The sequence below is a fragment of the Paralichthys olivaceus genome, chromosome 7 (assembly GCF_024713975.1).
Source record: "Paralichthys olivaceus isolate ysfri-2021 chromosome 7, ASM2471397v2, whole genome shotgun sequence".
NCBI lineage: Eukaryota > Metazoa > Chordata > Actinopteri > Pleuronectiformes > Paralichthyidae > Paralichthys > Paralichthys olivaceus.
Window position 1 is genome coordinate 1,258,154 of NC_091099.1, and position 16,655 is coordinate 1,274,808.

The 16,655-nt window shown below is 45.7% G+C and overlaps 2 protein-coding genes and 1 long non-coding RNA gene across 4 annotated transcripts; 2 read left to right on the plus strand and 1 right to left on the minus strand.

Annotated features, from left to right (window-relative positions):
• Positions 1-2,296: 2,296 nt before the first annotated feature.
• On the minus strand, positions 2,297-12,254 carry gan (gigaxonin). Of its 2 annotated transcripts, none has more exons than XM_020107939.2 (13): positions 12,116-12,254; positions 10,837-11,041; positions 10,544-10,658; positions 10,004-10,354; positions 9,386-9,454; positions 9,045-9,196; positions 8,610-8,731; positions 8,404-8,516; positions 7,001-7,150; positions 6,759-6,895; positions 6,119-6,253; positions 5,695-5,804; positions 2,297-5,609 (listed from the first exon to the last, which is right to left on the minus strand). In XM_020107939.2, exons 2-13 carry the CDS (start codon positions 11,013-11,015, stop codon positions 5,437-5,439), a joined length of 1,806 nt encoding a protein of 601 aa, XP_019963498.1. In that variant the 5' UTR covers positions 11,016-11,041; positions 12,116-12,254; the 3' UTR covers positions 2,297-5,436. The 2 variants fall into 2 exon arrangements, with proteins under 2 accessions (XP_019963498.1, XP_019963499.1); XM_020107940.2 differs by lacking the exon at positions 12,116-12,254 and adding an exon at positions 11,817-11,953.
• On the plus strand, positions 9,074-12,782 carry LOC138410892 (uncharacterized). The gene is made up of 2 exons (XR_011243530.1): positions 9,074-9,224; positions 11,596-12,782. It is a non-coding gene; the product is annotated as an uncharacterized lncRNA (long non-coding RNA).
• A 519-nt stretch (positions 12,783-13,301) lies between these two features.
• acd (ACD shelterin complex subunit and telomerase recruitment factor) lies at positions 13,302-15,655 on the plus strand. The gene is made up of 2 exons (XM_020107937.2): positions 13,302-13,442; positions 13,641-15,655. The coding sequence occupies exon 2, from the start codon at positions 13,731-13,733 to the stop codon at positions 15,495-15,497; it is 1,767 nt and encodes a 588-aa protein (XP_019963496.2). The 5' UTR covers positions 13,302-13,442; positions 13,641-13,730; the 3' UTR covers positions 15,498-15,655.
• The last annotated feature ends 1,000 nt before the right edge of the window (positions 15,656-16,655 follow it).

Below are 16,655 nucleotides of genomic sequence, written 5' to 3' on the forward strand. Positions count from 1 at the left end.
CATGTAAACACACACACAGGTAGGTGCACACATGTCAACACACACACATGTGTAGATTCACGCATGTAAACAAACATGTGGACACACACACATGTCAACACACACATGTAAACACACACACGTGTAGATTCATGCATGTAATCAAACATGTAGACACACACATGTCAGTGTCATGTCAGTGAGGCCAAACGTCCTCACTCTGTATTTTACTGCAGAATCATCAGGTTTTGTCTTTGTCTCAAATCTGCTCGTCTTTAATTTGAACGTCACCGAACGTGAGGATCAGTTTCTTAACGTGATCGGAGCGATGCTACTCACCGCTCACTACACAACTACACAACTACACACAAAGTACTTCCAGTTCCTCTGAGTATTCAGAACGAAACCTGAGGTTCAGGTTGAACTGGACATGGCAGGAATGTTTTAGTCGTTTGGGCGGCAGAGCAAAGTAAAACAATAAGTGATGTTCACGTGAAAATTCAATATGGATATTCAAGGCCCCCAGAGGATGATCCCTCATGTTGTTGAACACATGATGTTACAACCAGAGCCACGGTCGGGTCAAACTTTCTGTTCGTCCGATTCTTGAACTTCTGTTAACTCAAGTTTTCTTTCTATTATTTCACATATTGTTTTATTTAAAAACATTAAAACTGGTCCCATGTTGTTATTCGTACTTTACGTCTTTGAGAAGCTGACGGACATTTCACATCCAAACTGAAAAGTCGCCCTCGGGTCAAAATTGTCTGATACAGATAAATGCCTGTGGAAAAAGAAAAATCTGACGTGATGACATCAGCGTCTGAAACTCCCGGAAGAATGATCCCGGGGGGGGGGGGGGGGGGGCAGGGTGAGAGATCTGACATCACAGGCCTCAGTCTCACATCTCCACGGTCCCGACGCTCAACCAACAACAACAACCAGCCCAGGGGTTCCTTCATGTTCCCAGCAGGACGTCCCACAGGCGTCCTCCTGGATTTTTATCTTCTCCTCTTGTTTCCATCGTCCCCCATCAGCATCGTCCTCTCCCCCGCCACTCCTGCCAGGAGACAAGTTATGACACGACGACCAAACTGGACGCGTCATCCTGATATTGCAAGTCAGAGACAGAGTGTGGTAAGAATGATTCTCTGAGACAAACTGATGCATCCATTAGGAAATAATGGAAATGTCTTTATTCAATATTTGACAACATGGAAATCCAGAATTATTTAACTTGTGAATAAGATTCATATCAATCAATGCAAAGATATGTGAAGGTTTAAATGGATTAGAACTAGAAATAAATGTTTATATTTTAAGGTCAGAGGAAAGAAAAGGATTTTGTTGATGACATTTGCTTCTTTAAATTGTTCTTTAAACGGAGCTGTCTGATCTATTTGACTCTGAATGGACCATCATTTACAGAGTTAGCAGCATATGTCTATTTTCATTTAGTCTATTTCAGAATGTCACATGTCCAGGAGGTTTTTTCCTAAATAACCTATTATAAATAAGACAATTTCAAAATGAACTAAATTGAAGAAATGAGGATTTAAAGTGAGTCCGTGTAACTTTTGAACATCATGTAAAAACACAAGACAACAGAAGAAGAAGAAAAAGAAGAAGAAGAAGAAATTGTCAGGAAATCTAATCATCAGCTGAGGCTGTGACACGTGTCCTGACGTATCCGGTGAGGAACATTCTGCTCCGTAACAAACTGCTGATAAAATGAACATCTAATCAGAGGAACCCTCACTTAGAGCGAGACGCTGGACGATCCACAGTCAGTGTGAAGTTCACTCAACTTCTCCTGAGGTACAAACTCAACTGTCGTTAACGTGCGGTTGTTATGGACCACAGGACGTTTAACGTCCACGACAGACAACTCACTGTTGGACTTCCACATGACTTCTGGTGAATATTCATGGTCCCCTGCAGATGGACCCTGATCAACATCCTGACCTCTGGTGCCACCATCAGATCGGATTTATATTTGAATGTAATCTAAACTCTAACGGCTATAGATTGAAATAAAATGTTTTAACTAATATATGATGTACTTTTCTAATACACTCAGTTAACCAACCGAATATTACATATACGTATCTTTACACACACACACATATTCAGCTTGTGTGTACGTGTTTATATATCTAACCTGTCACATGTATATATACATAAATGTACATATATTATTATTTCTTTGTATAACATGAGGTATAAAGTATGAGATTAAAGTATTCAACAGAAAGTACAAGTGTCAGTAACAGATTATATGTCGATGAAATATTTTTAGAAAAAAGTGAGAAGACCGTTTAACACTTTAGTTTTTTTAATTCCTTTGACGTAACTGAGTGACACTCATGGCGACATCTTACAAAACCTCCTCACGTACGAGTTACAAAAGTACAAACTGAAACCAGAGTCTCACTCTCCGTCTTTCACAACTTAACTTTAACACTCGTCCACTTTACACTGCTTTTATTTTTCCCTTATTGTGTTTTCCAGTGTATCACAACACACACACTCATCAGGTGTTCGTGTCAGAACAAGTGTTTAGGACACAGAGCAGCTCAGAAACTTATTGTAGTATTTACTGTAAATGATTAGACACTATGGAATGTGCAAAATATACGAGGCACAACATTCACAGTCAAGCTGCAACATCGAGTTCAGAGAGAGCGAGACGACGACATCCTCACATATTCAGAGTGAACCATCGACCATGAAAAAAAATACAACAGATCAACAAACGACGTTTGAATTAAGATCAGGTGACGTTACATCTTCCTCTGTTACAGTCGACTGGAACGTGACTCTGCAGTGATCGGCCGTTCGTTCGTGTTGGTCAACTTCACCAAGAGAATAAATCATTTCATGTATTTAAGCTGGAGTCGAAGCAGAAACCATGCGTCTGGACAAAGTGTCGCGTTTAGCGTAAATCAAAACATGTAAGAAACATGGATGGAGTTAAAACTTTGACAATCAAACATGGCTCCAGCTGGTGCAGCAATATATATATATATATATGATATATATATGTAGTGTTCATGATTGTTGTGTACATGATTATGTTTTTGTGTTGCATTACTTTACAATGTGAAGACTTGGTGTTGGTCTTCACTGGTGAGACCTCAGCTCCAACACTGTGTGTGTGTGTGTTGCCTTTGTAATATGATGAGGTGTATTTGTATCAGAACTCCATGAGCTCTGTGTGTGTGTGTGTGTGTGTGTGTGTGTGTGTGTGTGTGTGTGTGTGTGTGTGTGTACACAGGAGCTGCGGACAGACAGCAGCAGCTGTAACTCACACAGAACAAATGGGGTCAGGGGATGCCAAAACTGTACTGACTGGAAAGCCAGGTCAAAGGTCGCAGAGGCAGCAAACGCATCCGACAGCTCGGAGGGTGTCGCTCGCAGTGACGTCTATTTCTGAACGGGATGAGCCCGGGCAGCTCGGACAATGATAACAACTGACTCAAGTAAAGGCGCTGGTGTGCAAACATTCGGTGAGTGAACGTTCAGAGAAACAGTCACAAAAACTCACACGTTCGCTTCCTGTCTCTCGTGAGTTTCAACCTCAGATCATCTTTCATTTCATGTATAGATGAATCAGTGTGTGCAATGCATGCTGGGATTAGTCTGTGGTGTACTTTCTGTTGTTCCCTTTTTTTCCCCTCAGCTGGAGTTTGTACACCGTCCACGATTAATCTGCTGCAGAGCTCAGGTTTTAACGGAGGTTTCTGGTTTCATGGTCCCCAGCGGGAGGTCCAGGACTAAAGTGACGATTGTGCTGAAAATGTGGTGAAAACTTGAGGCTGGGAACTGAACGAACACGTCCTGCGATTTCAACGCTTTGTTATTTTTGGTCTCGCTCAGGAACGTGACGACCTGATCACCAGGACGTCGTTACCGTTTCTTCCAACGTGACATGAGAAGCTCTCGGTTTACTTCTTCGTTAAAGTTACTTCATTGTCATGATAAAATAATAACTCAGCTCGGTCAACGCTGGGACACGAACATGGTTAAAATAATAAGTCCTTGGTTACACCTTGGAACTCCTATAGATCGCAGGCACGCATGCGTGAATGTGTGTGTGTTGTGTGTGTGTGTGTGTGTGTGCACACAACGCCTGTGTGTCTGCTGCGGCGCTGCTCCATGTTTCTGTGCGGAGTTTGTCTTGGATTACGGCCATCAATAATAATAACCATCCATTGTTCACAAGCTGCCTGAAGAGCGAGGAGCTGTGACCAGTGTGGTTTCTCTATCCTCATTCAGGGAGAGAGAGAGAAGGGGAGGGGGGAGAGAGAGAGGGAGGGAGAGAGAGAAGGGGAGGGGAGAGAGAGAAGGGGAGGGGGGAGAGAGAGAAGAGGGGAGGTTCCTAATAAGGACTTGAGACCCCCTGAGGATCACAAGATGTTTTCCAGACATCGTTCTTGTTACCATGAAAAACAAAGTTGTCATCAGTCTTCTTCGTCCCGACGTCACTTTGACAGATGAGCGACAGCGTCACGTGCAGGTGACGACCGAGGCTACATCCAGACGACTATGTTCTGCCGGTGCAATCAGATTACTGGAACAACATCTGGTCTCCTCCACGTGTAACAAGTGGTTTCATTGTCAAATACAGAACTGAACTGATCCGCAGCTGTTCGCTAAGACGACCGGGTCAGCAGCACTTCAGTGGAGGCCACACGAGCAAACAGACCCAATCACAAGAGGTTGTGAACGTCTGCTTCATCTTCCGTTCATCCAGACGGACGTTTTTCTAACCAGACGTGTGGACGTATCTGCAGCAGACTGGACGTGTTTTAAAACACAAATGTAGTCGTGTAAATGAAGCCACAGTTTCATCCCACTGCGACGTCACCCGCTGGTTTGTGAGCTGCACCGAAAGAATCAGAGCAGATGTTCCACATGTGCACAGAAGCAACATGAGCGTGAGGAGAAGAACTGAAGCTGGAGCAAAGGGAATCGAAGCACAGGAGGGGTAAGTGCGAGCGCAGGGTGCCGAGTGGAAGCTTTATAAAAGTCCGGATCGTTTACGTCCACCACTGAACTGCACAACAGATCCGGACATGACGTCTGCTCCACAACGCAGCACATAATTTATCAAGTGTAGTTCTCAGTTTAAAAACCCTCGACCAACCGATCACCTGTAAACATTAAAAACGACGAAAATACATTCAAATAAAGATTTTTTTTTAAAATTCAAATTCCACGTTAAAAAGAAAAAAAAAATATTCAGGTAAATAAAATTGCACCAAAACCTATAATGTTAAAAAGATGAACTTTTGCCCTTTCGAGTCATTAAGGAAACGGGTCTCACGTTTAACCCCCCGACCGTCAGCGTGTAGCGATTAAATACTTTATGTTCCTACAACAGAGAGAAAGTACCGGTGTGCAAAAGTGGAGGAGCGTGGAGACGACGCAGGGTCGCGAGCCAGCGTCCTCACATCAGACTCTGATGCGGAACATGCCCTGGCTCAGCTGAAGGCGGAACAGTCGACAGTTGGCGATGCGTAGGGCGGCGCAGGCCGTCTTGGAGAGGTCGCTGGCTAACATGGGCTTGGTGCGATGCCACGTCCCGGTGCTGCGGCGGAACTCGCGGATGTAGTCGAAGTTTGTGCCTGAGGACGCAGGAAAAAAACACAGACAGACATTCAGAGGTTGCTGTGACAGAGCGCTGCGGATTCACGCTGGTGGTTAACTCACCAGTGTCCAGGTCTCCCACCACATAGACGCTTGCACCGATGGGCACGGCCCCGTAGACGAAGGACGAGCTGGTCTGGATACACAGACTTTGGTCGTCGAGTAACATCCACCTGCATCAGTCACAACAACACAGATCAGATGAATCCAGACTTTGAATCATATGAACGACACTCTAACTCTCATGAGGTGTCAGGACGTTCGTGTAAAACATAACTTCACTGTATTTTTATCAGTTTCCTGTGAAAACAGATATTCTTGGTCTGCTCACTATTTTGTGCTACAACTTTAAGAAACCGTGTCATCGTGTCAAGAGCTCCAACACATCTCCTTGATGGTTCTTGAGTCACTTCACTGAAGTGTCCGAGGTCCAGAACGAGCTCTGACCCTCAACATGTCGACGATGCAGAGAAACTCAAACTCAAACCTTCTCATGTCGTCGTGGTAGAACTCAGATTTGCAGGTCGTCATCTGCCTCTGCTCGGGGTTGTCAGGCTCTTGGCTTCTCACGCCGCCAAACACGTAGAGCTCCTGTCCGACGCCACACGCCACCGAACCAAACCTGACGGGACAATATCAAAGAATTGAACAGGCTTGTGAGAACCAGTGGATGCAGATATCTGTGAATGGTGGGATCAGCTCATCATGGTAAAGTTCACAGACATGTTGCTGCAAATTAGGAGATCCAGCTTCTCAAAGCCGGGACGGGGGCTCGTCCTGGAGACTGAAACGTAACGTTTAGCTGCTTAAACACAAAGGCAGGAGAGTTCAAAGCCCTGATAACATCCAGGATGCTAGTGTGCATGTAAACACAGTCCATGACTCACAATCATTCACAGTGTGACTCAACAACTTCCGTTTGAGCAACTTCATCATCCTGAGCAACACCCTGACGTGTCGGTCTGACTGTGGTGTCATTTGTGGGAAGTCACAACAAAAGAGAAACGCGTACAGAGAGGCGGAGAGATCAGTCAAGCAGTTTGAAACTACATCTTCACTGATATCGACTGATGAAATCACGGCTCCTCTTTGTCGTGCTGCTCAGAACGATCACTGGCTGTGTTTACCTCCTCTCTTTCAGAGGACAGAGGCCAGTCCACTGCTGAGTTTTGGGGTCAAAAGATTCGACAGAGTCAAACAGCTTCCCGTAGGAGCCCCCTCCCATGGCGTAGATTTTCTTATTCATGGAGGCGTAGCAGCCGACCTGCAGGGGGAGACAGACCGATGTCACAGTGTGTGGCCTGAGGTTCATACTTTTGATTTCACACTTTAAAGTGTTCACGACGAATGACACGAGTGTGTGCTTCACCTTGCGGATCATGGTCATGCTGGTCTGCAACTTCCACGTATTGAAGTGAGGGTCAAACGCTTCGACGGTGATCAGCTCCGTTTCCTTGTTCTCTCCTCCCAGGACGTAGATCAGGCCGTCCAGCTCCACCACGCCAAAGTTCTGACGAGCCTGCACAGATCAGTGACATGACGATCAAACTATAGCCACGTCCCACATGTTCAAATAATAACTTTCCTGAATTTGTCACATTTTTGTCGACGATCACCAGTTTTTCTTTTCGCCTGTAGGATCATTGTATGAGGTAGACGACTCTCTGGTTGTTGCCTTGTCAAACTTTAGATTCTCCTGACCCTCACTCTCATGACGGAATCATCTCGCTCATCTCGCTCTCATGAACGTCTCGCACGACTCAACAAATGTGACGCTTTATACGGACGGTCATATTTTCTTCTTGGCATGTTTATGACATAAAAAGATTTAAAGAAAAACCATCCAACAATCGTTTCCACGTGTCGATGGTGTCTCGCTGCGTAGAATTAAAACCTCATGGGAAGATTCACATCCGGAAATAGACGAGGTCTGTTTACGACGTCAACATCTCTGCTCAGTGTGGCGGATGCTGACAATGTTCTTCATCATCATTTCAACAAAGGTCAAATAAACGTAATGGCAGGATGTGGTCTGGGTCAGGATAGAACTCATTATGTTGTGGTGCAGATTATTATTTTTTTTTACCTTCTTCAACTTTGTGAGATGTTTTATTTTCTCAGAGAAAAATTCAAGGACGTCTTTTTGCAAATAGCAAAGAGAGCGTGTGCGTAAGATTTGATCTCATGTGGTCGGTGGAGACTCATTTTAATACCTGGTGAATTACACCACAGTTCTATTTACTTCTCTGCACATTTTCTCTGCGTGGGTAATAATGTCATTGTCACAGGATTACCACAGCCGGTGGAAAGTCCCAAAACCAATTAACAAAAAATATTTTACACTTAATACTAATACTTAAAAAACATACTGGATGGTCATCTTTACATGCATGATGGGAGATGTCACTCAGTTAGTGACCATTGGATGTCCAGTATCTTTCATGATGCATTATGGGTAACAATGAGTGCACTACAGAGTGAGTAGTGACTCAAATCTTCCACATGAAACTGCCATCGCATCAATACTGACACCTAGTGGTGTTTGAATGAGATGTAAAAAGCTCAAACTGTAACATGGCTGCAGCAAAGTGTTTCTTGTGATGAGCTGCTAATTAACAGCAGCACATTTAATTTCTAAAAGAAGAAATGAGTAAACATCAAATATTTAATATGTAAGAAAACAAGTGATAGAAATACAGTATTGCCAAGTTTAAAAAAATCTTCATCTATCAGTAAATAATAATGTTCGGTTACAGAAAGAGGTGAAGATACCTGAAGCATCGGGGGTATGGGGCTCCAGGTGTTGGAGTCAGGGTCGTACTTCTCTCCAGAGTCCAGGACTGTGTTGTGCTCATCTGTTCCGCCCATCACGAACAGAAATCCCTCTGACGGACGGAAAACATCATCATCATCACCGACCGCTAAACAGGAAGTATCTTAGTTCTACCTGATTCAGGACGGGAGGTGAGTTTTCTGACCGGCAGTAACCACCCCGTGGCCGAGGCGGGCGACGCTCATGGCCTGCAGCTCGATCCAGGCCTGTCTGTTGCTGTCGTAGAGCGGACACATGCAGCGCGTCGTGGCGGTCGGCTTCCTGCTTCTGTTCGGGACGAAAACCATCAGTGCAAACAGGATGTCGATGAGGAGGACTGCAGCACCAGTTTGTGACATTTCAAAGTAAAATACTTTTCTCTGACAGTGATTCACACGAAAATCAAAGATCACTCTGCATTAAAACTGTTCCTAATGATCATTCTGAGAATATAATCTGTAAATAATAAACGATACTTAGTTCTCATGGGGAAGTTTTTATGGACAATAAATTTCACTGCTAAACTTAAAAGGTTATGATAATAATAATAATTATAATGAATCTAAACAGAAATATAAACGATAAAAACAGATGAACTCACTTGCGATCCTCTCCTCCGGCGAGGACGATACACTCGGAGTAACCTCTGGGTTTGAAGGCGGCGAGTATAGCCTCACCCTGCGGCTGAACGTCCCCCAGCACGGCCTGACAGTGCTCTCTGATCACCTCCCTCATCAGAGGCTCCCCCAAGGCCTGATGGGATACCATGCAACACGCGGAGGTAAGTTAATGTGAAACACTTTGTGATACTGTTGATAACATTACAAAGCACGTTCCACCTCTTCACACAGAACCAACAGAGTTAATCACAGGTGGCTGCAGGGGGCGCTGTTGCTCAGTGAAGGTTACATGGTGTTGCTTCAAATGTGCAGCTCACTGTACCTGCTCTCTCAGGTAGCTCTGGTCCAGAGCCTGCAGCCAAACTGAAGACATCACTTCCTTCATGTGAACCTACAAAGAAATAAAATCAGAATCACTTTGGGTTCTATGGATCAAACAGACCTGAACTTAAACAGTCATCATTCTACCCTGAGATACAAAACTCCATTATTAGATTCTCTGTTTGTTTTGAGTCGTCTTCTTCATCAGCGTGAACTTCAAATCTGCATAAATGTGAAGGTCTGATTTTAATCAGCCAAATCTGCAGCGTCATACACAGTTTACAAAAAACATATGACGATGAGACAACTAACGAACAAACCTTTTAGTTAACAAAACTCTAATGACCACGACCTGTTATATCTTTAATTAACTCAACATCAACGTCACTCAGTGTTTAAACTAACTTAGCTGTGATTTGACTGACTGCTCTGATGAGATCGTCCAGCAATGTCTGTTTTTTATTAAAGCAAATTTTGATGTTGAAAAATATTCCCATTTAGGGTTTGGTTTCAGTCCTTCAGTATTTCTAATCAGCAAAACTCACCCGTCTGCATTTTTCACCGTCTCTCCCTACATCTCACTGCATCCCTGCACCTGAACTGTACTCCCGTAACTCACCCTGCGATCCTCTGGGTCATGTGCGAACCACCGCACCACAGCCTCCAGCACGTGCTTTTCGTTGCCCACGTTCAGCTTTTCCATGGCGAGCACCTCGCCGAGCCGGTCCCGGGGCAGCTCCCTGAACTCCTCGGTGAGCACCACATCACGGAAATGCGTCTGCAGGAACTCGGTGGCGGCGTAGTGGACGTGGTAGAGGCAGTAGTGCAGAGAGAAGAGTCGGATGCCGATGCAGTTCTCGGCGGTGATGCAGCTCTCTAAGAACTGACAGCACAGCGACTTGAGGTCGGTCATGAGGAGCAGGTCGGACGCCTGCACCATGTCCTGGATGGTCTCTTCACTCAGAGTGATCTGTGGGTGTACGACACACACACACACACACACACACACACACACACACACACACACACACACACACACACACACACACACACACACACACACACACACACACACACACAGGGTGAGGATGGGCAGGAAACAATTCCTACGACACCTAAAACACGTCACCTTTTGTTTTTTTTAAAACTCCACACTCACTTCACCACTGAAGATGTAGTCGAGGATCTGTTTCATGGTTGCCATGGAGACTCCCTGCAGCTCGATTCTGTACGTAGACCCATCTTCCTTTGGGGGGTTGTAGTTCAGTTTGGTCCTAACAGGAAATAATCAACACACAATGACAGAACATGTTATTTTTAAAAAATGGAAAGAGCTGAAAGCTCTTATCGTGGACACACCCACGATGCTGCTTTAACATTTTGGACAAAGACGACAAATGCTCTGAACATATCCGGTCAGTGACTGGACCTGGTGCCAACACAGATTCTGACCTGATATAGGGACTAGCAGCAGCCAGGATGTTTTTCTGGACAGGAAGCTCCTCTCCATCCACCACCAGCAGAGCATCGTGGAAACTCTTCTCCTGCCAGAAGGTGCGAAGGACTCGGAGCAGCTTCTGTGAATGCTGCGGGTCTGAAACCCTCGATCCGGGCTCGCTCGAGTCGGGCATGTCAGCCGGAGTGGTTCTGTTCACTCCTGTTTACAGAAAACAGAGAATAGAAACAGATGGATAGAAAAAGTACAAAATACAATGAAAAGATGATACTGCTCCTGGTCAGTGGATAAACAATGTACATATATATATGTACACGTTACACGCAGTATATTCCACCATTGAGATGAACTTATAGATAAAAACTAATAATGATTATTGCAGTGTGAATAAAATAAAGTGAGACATGAAGCCTAACTTCATTACCTCTGCTGAGGAGGTTATGTTCTCACCCCTGTCTGACGGCTGAGTCTTGCTGGAGGTAAGTGAGTAAACAGAGTCTTTGTGTTGAACCGGTATCAAACAGCCATTCACACTTTGACTCAGTAACGACAACAACCCACAAACCGGTGGGACTCGAACATGACGACTCTCAACATGGGTACAGACGCACTGAGGTCTAATACCTGAAACCTCCCATTACTCAGTTGATCCAGATTGAAGGAGAGGCATCTGGTTTTACTTAGGTTTGATATTTGACTGAACTCCTTCTACCTTTGTTTTTAATTTTAACCACTGCACGTTCTTCTCATCTTAGCTCTGGTGACCCTGTGCTCACGTGACAAATAAACCTGGAGAGCTAGAGCTGAAGAAGCTTCCAGGATGAGTCTTCCAGAAACAGCAGCAGGTCACATGTTCAACTCCTGCGGACTCCGTGACAATCCGGTGGAAACCGCACCTTCACAGGAACCAGGCCCCGAAGAGTCCACACCCTCAGACTGACACGCCCGAGCTCCGACCCTGAGCTCAGTGACTCACCTGGACGATCAACAGAATCCTACAACTGGCAGATTTCCAAACGAGGTTTGGTGCGTGGAGGCTAGGCCAGTTAGCATAACATCTGGACACAGAGCACCTCTTCTGCAGCGCCGTTGGCACAGTTAGCTTAGCAGCTGGTCAGAGTTTGGTGAGTTAGCGTGAGGCCAAGCTGAGCTAACGCTGCGTGTTCGGCTGAATCACAGAAACACACGAACGCACTCTGGTGTTGTTGTTTTGCAGTTTGAGTTTGAAAGTTGTGTCATCGCGTTGTTCGGCTGAGACCAGTTCCGGTTTCTCACCTGAGGACGGAGCAGTTCCGCTCTGGTTGTTGTTCGCAGGTGAAGTTTGAATCTGTGCAGAAGAACCGAGGAGCACCTGAGGAGGAGCGGCTTCTTCTTCACCGCGCACCGCTGTTTACTGGCGAACCGGCTCGGAGACGCACCGCCGCCCCCTCCTGGACTGAGGCGGAACCGGAGAAAGTATCAGAAAAAACAGACTCTCCCCATAGACTGTATATAAAGAGACTCTCCCTCACTGGCACAAAGAAACACGTCACAGATACAGATGTTTTAAATATAGCACCAATGATAGCGATAACATGATGTGGCAAAAATATGAACCAATGAAAAATGCCCTGTTTGTTTATGACGTCATGGAACTTTATTTCCTGACCAGATGTGAGAACCTTATTTCTTCTGTGGATTCATTTTGTGCTTTTGTTTTCTGTTCATGTTCCATAAAGGGACAAAAACTGACACAAGTATAAATAAGATAAGATAAGATAAGATGAGATAAACCTTTATTGACACACACCAGGGAAATGCAGTTGTTACAGCAGCAGGCAGGTCAGGATGAGGTGGGCTAGAGGATTTTTTAAAATAAAGGCAATAGAATAAGAATGATATTAAATAAAAAATACATTACGAACATTACATACAGGTTTCACTTTAGTGGTTTGTTTATAAACGTTATAAAATAAAGTGCAGTGGCGCAGGCTGACGTATGAGCAAGAAGAAGATCAGTTTGTACATAAATATAGTAAAGTGCAAATATACAGTTCAGATAGTAAAAGTAGTGTGAAGTATTTTATTTTTCATTTCGGATGATGCTGCAGAGTCTGACAGCAGAATAAAGGTATAAATGTAAAAAATGAATAAGGAAACAAACAAACACACTTTTAATCTTACACTTTATTTCTTGATCTATTTATTTATGATTATGATCTTTTTGTGTCCTTATTTGAAATGTGTGTTCTGTCAGTCTTTGCTTGTAAATAAAGTTTATTAAAAAACTACGAGCTGCATCAAGAAGATGAGAATTCCGCTAAACAGCTGTTTCCGGTTTGAGCAACACCCTCTCGACCCACTAAAGTGCTGTTGTTGTGTATTTTAGTGATTTCGTATTTATTATAGTTAATTTATCTCTATGACATCATCATGTGGGGACGGATTAATAAATCTTCTTTTCATGCTGTAAAAAAAAAAACAGCTCTGTGCTTTTATTTTGAAGGAGTTACTTCCTTCTACCGTTGTTATCTCGCCGTTGAATTCTGAAACTAACGTAAATATTCAGACACTTTACGCAGGATTACGCAAAGGTCAGAGCGCAACTGCGTCTGTGAATCAGGTATAATGCTGTGCCATTGTTGTGCTAACATGCTATGCTAGCTAAATTAAGACTTATTTACTTATTTTTTGCGCATCTTCCAACGATAGAACCAAAATACATCTCGTTAACCAATAAAGTAATATAATCATATATAATAATAATAACAACAACAACAATAATATAAAATTATAACGTGATGTGTTTTTCTGTCTCCAGCGGAAATGTTGTGACGTGGGAACCTTTGAGCGTCCGTCGAAGTTTTCCTGACGGACCCTTACAGACGACGCACAGTGTGCAGATCCAAACATGCCTCGCGCTGCTCGGAACCAGCTGACTCCGTGGATAGAGACCCTGATCCTGGGTTATGGCAGCCGGGAGGGGAGCAGCGACGGCGGCCGGCTGAAGGCTCATGTGATCGGGGTGGGTCAGATGTCTCAGTCCCAGGCTCTGAGCTCCGAGGGACTCACCGGGCTCCTCTTCCTGTCCGACGGGGCGCTGCAGCTCCCCGCCGTCCTCACCGCCTCCGCCTGGGAGCATCTCCAGGAGCAGGAGGACCGCGAGTGCGTCACCAGCCTGGTCAACACCACCGTGTGCGTCCGGGACTACCGGCTCCAGTTTCACGTGGCCCCCCAGCAGGTCCGGTGCAGGTTCTTCCTGTCGGTGGGGGAGCTGGCCACCACTGCAGCGGGTCCGGTCAGAGACAACACCCCGTGCTGCACCTCCCTGCCCTCCGTCCGGCAGAAGATCTGCCAGACGTGGAGGGCGCTGCAGGGCCCGGAGCTGCTGGACTCTCAGAGGAGCCAGGGCGGGTTCGACCTGTCGGAGCTGCTGGGGGAGTGGCAGCACGACTGTGTGCAGACGGTGCTGGATGATGTTCGGGAGAGGCTGCTGGCAGCGAGCAGCCCGCAGCCCTCCACTTCCGCTGACACCCCGCTGCCCACCCACCCGGGCTCCTTCACCGCCACCAGCTGGGACGTGGACAGGGTGAGATACAAAGCAGTGAAGCGTTTCATCGTCCCTGTGAAGTCTCTGCTCCTCCCAGAGGAGGAGGCTCTGCGGCTGCACACGCCACCTGATGTCAGCAGCAGGACTGAGCTCTCCGCTGCTCCTGAGGACACAGAGACAGATCCACCGCCACCCCCCCCAGAGACCACGCAGCCTCCCAGTGAGGATGCAGGGTCGACGAGTTCCACGCCAGCAGCGGGAGAGACAAACGCCAACGAGGTCTCCCCTCCCCCTGTGGATCAAGAGGACGTAACCACACACGTGATTGACAGCCACATCACCTTTTTAACCAACCCGTGGGACATTTATCCTCCACCGTGCACATCCTCATTCTCTGATGAGTCCCCAGAAGCAACGCCAGCAAGCACTCAGCACACGCCCACCGCCACTGAATCAGAGCCCGACCACGCTGCCATGTTGACCAGCACGCAGCTTCCTGTCCCCGGCCAGGAGACAACAGGGCACAGCAAGGGAGAACACAGCTACTTCCCACCATACCAGCAACCGCCATGTTCGACCAGCCTCCCTGAGACGTCATCGTCATCTCCTGTGAGTCCACCAGAACCGGTCTCCAGACCAGCGGACGCGTTGCCCGCCGCAGACGAGCGCTGCACCCGCACAGCTCAACAAAATCACCTCGCCGAGGACGGAGAAGGTGAGATTTGGGTGAAGGACACACCTGATGATGGACAGTACGGGAAGAGACGGAGACGTGAGGCGGCACCAGAAGCTGCAGTGGAGGAGCAGAGGGGGGACGCTCAGGGGAGCGGGAACCCTCCATCTTGGCTCTTTGACACACAGGCCAGCCTCTGGGCTGAAGAGAGCGGCGCTCACACAAAGGGTCAAAGTGCAGGAAGCGTCTGGAGGAAAACTCCCACAGTTCACAGCAGCGGCGGACAGTTCTCTTACTCTTATCAAGTGTCGGGACAGAATCTGCAGGACTTCAGTGGACTCACAGTCAGTGAGTCTCTGCTGCACTGGGCGGTGAAGTATCTGGTTCCAAAGACGAGAGAGAATCCGCTCAACGAGTCCGCGACCTCTGACCGCACCAAGGTCACGTCACTGTAGCTTCCACTCGTTCAGAGACAACTCACGTTCTTCTTCCATTTGTTCTTTAAAGCTGAGTTTGTTTTTACATGTTGTGTTTAAAGCACTGAGAAAAAAAAATCTACTTTTTTACTTGACTTACTTCTTTGTTTTAAATAAACTATGAGACTTAAAACATATTTAAATCTCCTGTTAATTATGGGATGTTTTCTGTTGCAGGAAATTCATTGAAGTCATCACAGTCACACTGAGAGAAATGTGCTGCGTGTCCACAAGGCGTCACTGAGAGACCACACACACACACACACGTATGAAATGAGATGAGAAACGTTTACAGTGAATTGTAATTAAATTAGACTCCAGGTTAAAATCTCAACATTTCACGTCACTAACATGGAGCTGCTGCTGCTTTTATTCTGAAGGTCAGAGTTATTTGATGATTTTTCTCAGTGAGGGAGATTCAGACACGAGATGATGATTCTCAGTTTCCACACGTTTGAGAAGAAATCTTATTTTACCTGCTGAGTTTGGAGCATAAACTGTAAACAAAGGTAACAGCTGCGAAAGTGAGGTCAAATCCCCTTGATCGCCCCCTGCTGTCTGGATGCAGTATAGCTCATGGACCCTTCCTCCTCCATGTTATCAGATGGTTTCTGTCATTTCAGGTCGTTCTTATCTCACTGATGTTTGTTCAAGTGTTTCTGGTCAGTTTCGTTTTCATGAGATATGTGAGGATATAGACACGGTCATGATTGACAGCTCAGACTCCAAGTGACGTGATCGGCTGAAGATGGCAGCGTTAGTCTCAGAGATATTCTGGCTTCATTGCGGTAAGTGGGAGGAAGTGGAGAAGCGTCGTCCGTCTTTATTTATCGTCTGTGGTTTGAAAGCAACAAACTTAATTTGAGGTGGAAACTTTTACAAAGATCCACTGAATAAAAACAACTTCTGATCTCATGTCAAACTTTGTAAAAGTTAAATATTGGCATTTTCAAAACTTGTGGTATTTTCAGTGAGAGAAAATAATTTTTTGCGTCAAATAATATCAGATGTTGATTTACATCATGGAGTTTGTAACTTAAAGCACCGTCAGTGGGATGAAGTTATTAGGCTTCATTAGAGACGAGGCTTAAGGACTTGGAAGGAAAGAATTTTCCAGTGAGAAAAGTCAAAAGCTGC